Raw genomic sequence first — 10,000 nt, 5'->3', positions numbered from 1 at the left:
GACTTTTCCAGTGTTCCATTTCGTGAACTTAAGTTACGAGACACCGTAGCATCAACAAAGCTCCGTGCGCGTTGCGTGCCTAGATCAAGTGTTGTTTGCATTAAAATACGAAGTTCTACACGATATGGCGTCGTGATTGTGGTCAGGGCCCGGTTGCTCGAAGCCTGGTTAGCGCTAACCGTTGGTTAAGAGGTATCAAAACCCATAGGTTTCCATGGTATTTAACGCTGGTTAGCGCTAACCATGCTTCGAGCAACCCGGGCCTGGTTGTTACAGTCGCCTATACATAGTGTAGGCCCATTATATGAGAAATTCATGCAAAGTATCATTGTTGTTGCAATAATTATTACTGTTATTTCTTACTTCTAGTTTCATTACTTAATGCATACTACATATCGTAAGCGGTCATATTCAAATAATTATGAATGTAGCAATTTTTTTTTTCTCTATACAGATCATGTCAAGGAAAATTTTTATTAATTAGTGAAAACTTTCAGGATTTTTTTTAACCAATTTTTTTCTGGTTCAAAAAATTAATTGAAAGCATAAGAATTTGTTAGTATTTCGCAAGTTCTTTATCTAACTCGTCAAGATCTGCGAGAGCTTGGCTGCTTAATCTCCGTTCCTCTTCTTGCTGTTCTTTTTGTTTCATCTCCAGCTCTCTTTGCAGAGCTTGCCTATACTCCTCATGTCGCATCACAACTTGTTCAGCTTCTTTCTTGTACAATCTCTTCAGCATTGTCTGCCAACAGTCCAACTCGGCATATCTGAATAAATCCCACTGAAACAACAGGCAAAAAAGAGGCAATGTTTGGAATACAGACGTTACTTAACATGAGCGTGTGTGTTGGATACGAGATAACCAGAGAGCTTAAGCAACGACAACGGCGACGGCAACGAGAACGTCATAAATTAGCATATTTACTGGGCAAAAACAATAACTTTGCACACCCTGCACGTGCGTTTTTCACTTTTTTCCATTTCTTTGCCGTCGTCAGCAAAACTGCAACGTGAATAGCCAAATTGAAGGTTTTATGAACAACGTCAGCACTTGAAGAAAAATTTTCATTTTCTCCCCTAAATTAAGCGCCGTTCCGACCAGTGTTATTTTTGAGGGACTACCACACTCTTGTCATATTAAAAAGTTTGAAATAGTCGCGAAGCAAAAAGCTACCTACCGGTAATTAGCCATCGACGTACGCGCCAAGTTGCCTAATTAACCATTCCCATATTCAACACGCGCGAATGAAATAGTTAAGTTACATATATCTCTATTGTTTTAGTAAAGTTTCATTAAATTCTGAATGCTTGAAATTAAAGCCAATAACTTTCTAGCTTGGCAACACTTTACGCAATCAGTTTCCATATTACAGGTCATACGGTATGTGAGCTATTTTACGTAAATTTAACTATTCAAGGACTCATTCCAAAGAAAAACCTATACCATAACAATTCTCATCATTTAGTTTGCATTGGTTTCAACTTCAAAGGTTACATGTACAAATGCAAATTGATGCAGAAAAGTAACTGAAAACAATGTCTTACCTTAAGAAAACAGTCATACTCTGGGGAGGCCTTGGCATAAACCTGCAACCATTCTGGAATTTCTGCGAAAAATGAAATTCAATAATATTACGGTTACTTGTCAAGGAAATTCCAGTAATAATGTGTAGCACTCGAACAAATTTAGCAGGAAATTCACCAAGATACCGGTAGACATCCCCACCACTTTGACCATACAGGTCAAGAAGAGGTTAGTAAATGAGCCAGACACGGGTAAACAGAAACTTGGCAGAAGAAAGACATAAGGAGGGATGGCGCAGTGATTCGAGCATAGGTAACGTATTGATGGAAGAGTTGTGCTTTGCAATTAATTTTCCTCGGTTTTTGTCTCCAGATGTTGTTGCAAAGGAAGCTGAATATTGTGAAACAAGCTGCTTAACAAGTATTGCACGGAGCTACATTTCTTGCAAATTATGTAGCTCTCAAAAATCGAATGACTTCAAATGCGTATTTCAATCACTGCTTCTATCAAACGTGATTGACTAGGTCACGCTCTGGAGTGCATCATGGGTATTCAAGGCAAGATGGAAACAAATTCAAAAGTTTGTGTGGAAGTTCAAAACGATGAAAAGTGTTCACGATGTGCAATTGTGGGGTTTTTATTTTCCAAAACAGAAGATATGTGCTCAAACGTGCGGCAGAAGAAAGTTGGAGAGAATGGCTATTGTAGAAATTATTTTATTAAACAAAGTTCTCACTAGCTGCCATACATTTCCCGTAATTCCAAAAGGCACAAAATTATAGAGAATGTATGGAGACAAAATTGCAATATTTAGGAATTACAAAGAGTAGATACCAAGTCCAGTTCATCTCAATTGTGAACTTGCACTTATTTGTTTAACAATTTGCTTTATTTGTTTATTTGTTTCATTTATGAAATTGCTTTGAATTTCCAGATAAACCTTTGAATTTCCCACCATATTGCCATGATTATCCATGATGCACTCAAGAGCATGATCTGTTCTATGCAGCTACAAAAAAACTGTTGGAAGTTATGTTTATGGCAGGTTATGTTACACTTGATAATTTTCCACTGAGCAAAATATTATTGAAAAACAAATTGTGAGAAAAACATACTTCGTGCAAAATAAGCTACAAGAGAAATAATCTTTTTATCTTTCATGCGTTCACCCCTATTAACGTCAACTATAAAATTGTCACGAACAGGCAATGTAAGTCCAAGAAACAATAATAATGTTATTGTGCAAGTCAGACATGTTAGTTACATACACATATATTGTGCACTGATCAAAGGCTAAAAACCGTAAAAATATTATTCCCAATGGAAACAACTGTGCAACGATGCAGTTTATTCAAGAATAAAACCATGCACAATCGCAGAACTGCTGGTTTTAACCCTGATGATGACGCAATTAGTTGATAACATTAATTTGGTTTTTAGAATTTATTATTTTTACAGTTTTTAGCCTTGTATGATATACTATTTAATTTTCCAATCAAATATAATGTCAAACATGTTTCTTGATTGCTTACCTTCACTGATGTATGGACTGGCTGGAACCAATGGATTTTGGGCAGGAATGGCTTGAGAGTCTTGCCGCCCATTCTCAGATGAGCACATCTCTTGCCGATGTTGTTGTTGGAGGAACTGTGTCTTGGCTGGATGTTCATACTGTGTCATCTTAGTGTTATGGCTTTGTAAGAAAATCACAAAACAGTGGTAATTAAGGGCCATAATTACATGTATGCATAACCAAGCTCTTTCTTTTCATCTAATCACAGCCAAATATCAACATTACAAAGTCATGGTGACCAAGCTCAAATCAAATTAAGGTTTTTGATGGGAGGAGAAATTCAGAGAACCTGTGGAATAATCTCTAAGAGAGGAGTAGAGAACCAGCAAATTCAATCCACTTCAAAAACTCATTAATAATTCATGAGCTTAACAGCCTATCGAAACACCGATAAAACGTCACGTGGATGAGCTTTATACCTGATAATACACTCCAGGCATAGCTTGTTTTTCTTTATGCTAATATTCACCTCTCACAATTTGAACCATTGTTTTGAGTCTTCTGGGGGGGACATGCTCTTTGTGGAATGTTTTTGAAGCCGTTCAAAAAACTCGGAGCACGTGTTTTATCGGGTCAAAAACCACTCGGCTACGCCTCGTGGTTTTAAACCCGATAAAACACTGCTGCTCGTTTTTTAAACATTACATAATTACAAGTCTGGGAACAGGACATGTAGCAAGGTAACTGGTCTTACCAGTATACACTGTACCACTGTCCCACAAAACTACCAATATACAAAAAATAAAAATCAACCATCCTTCATTCTGCCAGTCCATTAATTAATTATTTTTGCCTATTTACTCTCTTAAAATACAAGTCAAATGAAATGCATCTAGGACTTAAGGGGTACCATGTAGCTTGTTCAGTCACGCACTCACTCACTTACTGGATAAAAAGGCAACTTTAAGATAAACATAATAAGTTCTTAACATACTTGACATAATAAACTCCAAAATTAGGAGACTCAATTTTCTCCCAGCCATCTGGCAAACCTGAAAAGAACAGAATTTATTTATTTCTTGAAAATGAATTTATACAATGTATCTCATAATTTCAACTCTACTCTAAGATTATGCAGCTGTAAATTTCCAGAAGAAAGGGGGCTCCAAGGAAATTAGGTAGTACCAAGTGTTTTATCCAAAGCACAAGTTTTCTGGCACAGAAACTCCACTGAAAATGTGGGAATTTAACTTACCGGCTTTTTCAAGTGGATGACACCAGTCTGTGCTTTCAGTGTTGTGACTGAAACATAAAAAACAACAGTTGCAATGAAAATAAATTTAAAGAAACCCTATCTTCTCACAATGAATGAAAAGTTGGACAATGCATACTCTATATAATATTTTCTCCCATCAGGAGTCCATGCAACTTCAAATCCTGGAGGAAGAGAAAGATCCAGCCGATGAAGCTGACTCCCATTGAATGCTGCAAAAGACAAAACACCAACAAAGGATGCCTTAGTGTAAAGTATCCCACAGTGTACCTGGATGTTATGAAATACAAGTATGGTCACAGACTATAGATTGAACATCAAACCCCAAGCTTTTCACTACATTCTACAGCAATTTCAAATTCGCAGGGAACAGTGGTTCCATGCTTGCCTCTCAACAGCATACAGGGCTGTCAATAAATTTGAAGTAGAAGGTTTATAATTAAAAGTAGGCTGCAATGAAAGTAAGCTTGGTTCACTTGACTGTGGATGGGAAAACGATCTTTTTTCAGCAAGGATGCCATGTTGTTTCGTCAGGTCAAGCGCAAGACTGGCAACTACTCATTTTTCCCAGTATACTGAAGGATAGAGCTATTAATTTAGGTTACACATAATCAATTTTAGGGTTTTGTTCTTCAGTTTTTCTTCAAAGAAAAAATAAAATTCTCACCAAAAGCAGAAGCTTGGTGCATGGAAAAGGATGGAGTATGTGAGCCAGGCCCTGAGTGAGTTTGTGCAGCAAAGATTGACTGGCCTCCACCTGAACCAGGAGTTGTTTGATTGTCTCCACAAAACACATCACTTCTACTCTCACCAAGCAAATTATTTGTAGATGTTCCCCGATCAAAGTAAAATCCATAACCACATGACCCGGCGTCTGAAATGTATGTGTCGCCATAAGAAACACTGTAACTCAATGAATCCTGTGTATTCTGTGGTAAAGGATTGGGGCTATTTGTACTATACAACCCTTTGCTGTTATGAAAACCTGACACACCATTTGAAATATGCTGTGCATAGCTGTAACCGTTAGGATTTAGAATCAGTGATTCACTGATTGCTTTTTTTGGTATTCCAGGCCTTGCCCCTGTACTGTTCAGAGAAAATCTATCTGATTCAACTATATGCCCATATGAAGGAGGACGTCGATAGCTTTCCTCAAGGCTGTAATATGCACTGTAATTCTTGCCAATAGGACCACCTTGCCCAAAAAATCTTGTGCTGTCTATACTATCCACAGGCTCTTTATAAGGCGGTGGATTCCGATAATTCTGCAGTGGGATTGAAATTTTCTGTTCCATTTGTTCTGGGTAAGGTGGAGGATTTCGATAACTCATTTTCTCAACTTCTGCAGAGGTCTGATTCACATTGCATGCCTGACAAGATGAATCGGCATTTAACCGCAGTCTGTGTAAGAGCTCATTCACATTGTTAATTCTCCCATTATCAGAACTTGTTTGTGAGATTTGATCACTTGTATCTCCTGGATCAAGATGCACAGGGTTGGCACTTGGCATTCTATTTGGATTATGATCCTGTGTAACCATCAAAATTCCAGCATTTTCTGTAGTGCAGTCTGACAAATACGACTGTGAACATTCCACTTCTGAAACAGCATTGATGCAAGGGGTGGAAGTACATCTCTTCAAACGTTCTAGGAAGGAACAAAATAGTAGCTAGTCACACAGGCATGACCACTTGTTACTGATCTGAAAATGAGTCTTCGTAAATTCCAACATTGCCAATTTAACTTTTAACTGCATCTTCTGGGGTGGGTCCAATATCAAATCTCACTCTGGATTTCCAGATTTCCATAAACAAAATGCTGATTACAGATTTTACCAAGGCTTTTTATAATAATATTGAAATCCAAGTCTTTGGAGGATTTGGCTTTAAAAAAATAGCCTTTGTGATGGAAATTGTTTGTGAATTGCGACCAATCCCATCCCAAGAAAGTCCAAGAAAGTGGGGAACAAAAAGTTCTTCTTTTTAATCCTCTCTTAAATTTTCTCTTCAACATGCTCCCTGAGCCCCTTGGAAACAAAAAATTATTGGTCTACCAAAGAAGGCATTTCCTCCAGTGCAGTTCGGAAGAGTTTGACGAAAATGTGGAATGCTCTCCTTTTACAAGATAAATACATAAAAATATACATATATATACACATATGATCTATTGAGTACATCAAATGTAACACAAAAGCGTCAAATTTATCAAATGTAGTTATTCTGCAATGCTTTTAAGTGTCAAAGCACGAGGTTGTCTATTTACAGAGTTAGGATTGTGTGGTTCCAGAAAATATCCATACCCCCACCACAGACGACTTTTTGATTTGCACCCCCCCCCTTCCCTCCAGGATTTTCCATTCCAGGGGGGGTCTTTGATGACCCCCCCCTCCCCTCAGGAATTTCCAGAATTTTTGTACTTATAAAAAAGAAAGCGAATTAGTTACATAAATACGGTAGAATTTTATTACAACAGTGTAAACATTAAGGTTAACTTTTATAAAGATATAACGCTTTGTTAAGCTCATTATCTGGCTAAACTTTTAGCTTCTTCGCCATCATGCAACTTTGCAAAGCTTAAACATTTGGGTTGCACGTCGACTGTTTCACGTTTCTGTGCAAACTTCGATGAGAACATTTAAACAACTTCGCTTAAACAACTTTGCAAACGATAGTAAATAAAACAGAAACTTACAACGTTCCTTTTTCTACACATTATTTTTGTCAGTTTCTTCGAATTCGGGTTGTTTCTTATTTAGGGACCACACATGCTGACGCAGTAGGTTTCGTGAACATCGTCACAAAGGCGATTGTTTTACGAAGAATATTATTAACGCCAAAATAATCCATCATATTTGTAAACTTAGATATGGCGATTTAAGTGCAGCCTTACAATTTACTGACTCTCCAGCAGTCATTCTCGCCGGTAAATGACACCCTGCCTCACTGTTGCTTGCCTTTGAGCCACAGATGGAATCCAGAGGGCAACTGTTATTGTTTTTGGCACGATTTACTTCCTCCAATGAGTAGTGAAAGTCCAGTTTGACATAACGAACTAAACCTCAACAATCGTTTCCCGAGGCCGCAATTGCGTTTACTCAAAGAAGAGAAAACTTGACTCCCGGTTCCTGTCCGCGGTCTAAATGCCACCCACAAAAATAAAAATAAAAAATTGCATGCAAGCGTTGAGATGGTGGGAACTTGCATCTTATCGCATTTTCAATGAGACACTACCTCCAGTAAAACATGAATCCTATCAAAAATGTGTTTACAGCATGTGAAGGTAGCGAAAAGCGATACTCAAGTGAACAGAAGTGTTGGTTGGACGAAAAAGAGACAAAGCTGAAAGTCTGGGGACGAGAGACTCCAGTTGAGATCACCATTTTAAATGTTTCAGTTGAATTTGTTCCAAATGAAAAACACATTGTTCTTAGCTTCGGGAGATTGTAGCGCTAGCTAACTCAAAGAAAAACAGAAACATTGAAGCTAATAATGTTAACTTTATCTCAAAACTGACTTTTGTTTTCAAAACAACGTACGTATGTTTTTGTGCTTCAGATCGATCGTATGTTGCTTTCAATGTTTTGTACGTGGTTCGTGACCCTTTGGAAAAGAAGCTTCCCACGAAACCCCCCTACCTCTCCGAAAATACTGCCCTTTAACCCCCCCTCTCCCTCGGAATTTCCAGTGATCTTCCGTGGTGGGGGTATGGATATTTTCTGTTCCCACACATTTAAGTTTTCGAGTTGGACTTTGAGTTGGACTTTGAGTTGGATTTTTGAGTTGGATTTCAAGTTGGATTTTCCAGTTAGAATTTTGAGTTGGTCAGTGTAAAATGCACAGTGCAGACCAGGGGTAAAATGTAGACTAAAGGTTATAATGTAACTGTTGAAAAAGCCCAAGCCCTTTAAAATCGCTAACAGTTAAGCATAAACTAGAGGATATTACATGGCCACATGGGGATACGAATTTTATCTTCTTGTGCTAAAATGTCCAGGTAATTTTAAAACAACTTATTTTACTCATTTTCAAAATGATGAAAAAGTGGTCACCAACCGCTAAAACACAAATGTTGTGTAACATGAAACAAGATAGGAAAGTTATGAAAAACAAATCATGACAATGTAAAATTTTGCAATAAAAATGTTAATGTAGTAGAGAAGAATTATATTAAAGCACAAAAGTATCTTTCAGTGAAAGGGAAGCTCGCGTTTTATTGGCTAATTGTGTTCATTACTGACACCTATATTCTCACGTGTGAAAGATAAAAGATATGTTCACTGCATGCGGTGAAGATATGATTTTTAGTAAAAGGAGAAATCCTGGTATACATTTCATCAGAATCTATATCTAATAATATTGTTTTCTGCTTAGTTAGGCCTAAGGTTACCACTTCTAAAGGGTTTGGGCTTTTTCAACATTTACATTATAACCTTAGCCTGCATTTTACCCCTGGTCCGCAGTCTGCATTAATTTTACAATGACCAACTCGAAAATCCAACTCAAAATCCTAATTCGACAATTATTAGTCTGTCTCCCAAAGCATATACTTCATCACACAACCCTTAATGATTAACTTCCACCCCACCCCGTTTCACGTGCTGCCCAATTTTCATGTTAAACCTTCGAAAACACAAGAGAAAACTCACAATGCATGCATATTTGAAACATAATTCACGAATAGAATCTGACATTACGTTTATCAGTTCTTTACTCAGTAATTTAAGCTTATTGTGAACTCCCTTGCGTCAACAGGAAAACAATACTATTCAAGAAATTTCATGACCGTATAAATTGAGTATGATAATTTTGACAGGCATTTAACTTGAAATGTTCTCTGTGGAGATTAACGTTCCTAAAATGTCACAAAACTGATAAATGTACGTGTGTGGCGAAAAATGGTTGAAGACAACCTGCTGTATCACCGTCTGAAATGCCATGTTCGATCCTTAAGAAAATGCAATTTCATTAACACTTTCCTGAAACAACAATTTCGAGTATGCAATACACTTGACCTGGTTAGTATATTGCCGTTCGGTAAATTTACTTAAATGAAAGAATTTGGCGCGGTGTGCTCTAATCATACGCTGCAAACATATAGAGAAACTTCGCTATGCATATGAAATCCAGAGAGAATTTAAGTAAAGTGTCCCACGTTATATTCAATCCTCGCTAACACGAAAAGCCAATCGATCAGAATACGATAAAATGAAAAAATACCTCTTACATATAATTTCCGGTTCAAAGATTTAAGTTAAGCTTAGGCTTTGCCTACCTTCGAGAATTTCAGTTGTGTTTTCGCGCTTTCTGTATTTTCCTTGAAGACGTTGCTTCAATCCCTTTCCTTTCTTCTTTAAGAAATACTTCGATACAAAAGGCATCTTCATTCTCCGTATTCAGGAACTAAAAGTCCACATCTGGCGTTTTACCAACAGTTGAGCAATTTCATTCTCTTCACACATCGAATGTCCGGTATTGTAAACATGAAATGAATCTTCTCGGCGACTTCGCAGGAAACCTGGTGATGAGATTACTCCGATTATTCATGAACACAAAAATCGTATTTCCGAGTTTTCTCGAGAAAATATTGACTTGTAAGTCTAACGTTACCATAGCAACACAAACCTCTATGGCGGTCGAATAAGTTTGGAACGAAGTCACACAGAGGTTTTACTGCGAGAATTACTCC

At 37.5% G+C, this 10,000-nt stretch overlaps 3 protein-coding genes across 4 annotated transcripts in view; 2 read left to right on the top strand and 1 right to left on the bottom strand.

Annotated features, from left to right (window-relative positions):
• LOC138026472 (serine/threonine-protein phosphatase 6 regulatory ankyrin repeat subunit B-like) overlaps window positions 1–4,983 on the top strand; it is a 15,616-nt gene extending 10,633 nt beyond the window's left edge. The window contains exon 3 of the transcript XR_011127276.1: window positions 4,455–4,983. The gene's annotated coding sequence lies outside the window, so the exon portion shown is untranslated. The remainder of the gene's footprint in view (window positions 1–4,454) is intronic.
• LOC138026473 (uncharacterized) overlaps window positions 1–9,812 on the bottom strand; it is a 10,290-nt gene extending 478 nt beyond the window's left edge. The window contains exons 1-9 of one of the 2 annotated variants that reach the window (XR_011127277.1): window positions 9,587–9,803; window positions 4,979–5,962; window positions 4,430–4,523; window positions 4,294–4,340; window positions 4,033–4,090; window positions 3,058–3,218; window positions 1,546–1,607; window positions 264–781; window positions 1–164 (exon numbers count right to left, since the gene is read on the bottom strand). The exon at window positions 1–164 is cut by the window's left edge and continues 478 nt beyond it. Coding sequence is in view for 1 of the 2 variants with exons in the window: in XM_068873842.1 (XP_068729943.1) it covers window positions 557–781; window positions 1,546–1,607; window positions 3,058–3,218; window positions 4,033–4,090; window positions 4,294–4,340; window positions 4,430–4,523; window positions 4,979–5,962; window positions 9,587–9,698 (1,743 nt within the window). In the remaining variant the exon portion in view is untranslated. Of the gene's footprint in view, window positions 782–1,545; window positions 1,608–3,057; window positions 3,219–4,032; window positions 4,091–4,293; window positions 4,341–4,429; window positions 4,524–4,978; window positions 5,963–9,586 lie in introns of both variants that reach the window. The other variant, XM_068873842.1, reaches the window with a different exon arrangement.
• Window positions 9,813–9,922: 110 nt separating this feature from the next.
• Window positions 9,923–10,000, top strand: part of LOC138026475 (radial spoke head protein 4 homolog A-like) — a 12,159-nt gene continuing 12,081 nt past the window's right edge. Inside the window, exon 1 of the mRNA XM_068873843.1 lies at window positions 9,923–10,000. This exon is cut by the window's right edge and continues 119 nt beyond it. The gene's annotated coding sequence lies outside the window, so the exon portion shown is untranslated.

The sequence above is a fragment of the Montipora capricornis genome, chromosome 12, assembly GCF_036669925.1.
Source record: "Montipora capricornis isolate CH-2021 chromosome 12, ASM3666992v2, whole genome shotgun sequence".
Lineage (NCBI taxonomy): Eukaryota > Metazoa > Cnidaria > Anthozoa > Scleractinia > Acroporidae > Montipora > Montipora capricornis.
This window is presented reverse-complemented; position numbering and strand designations above follow the sequence as displayed.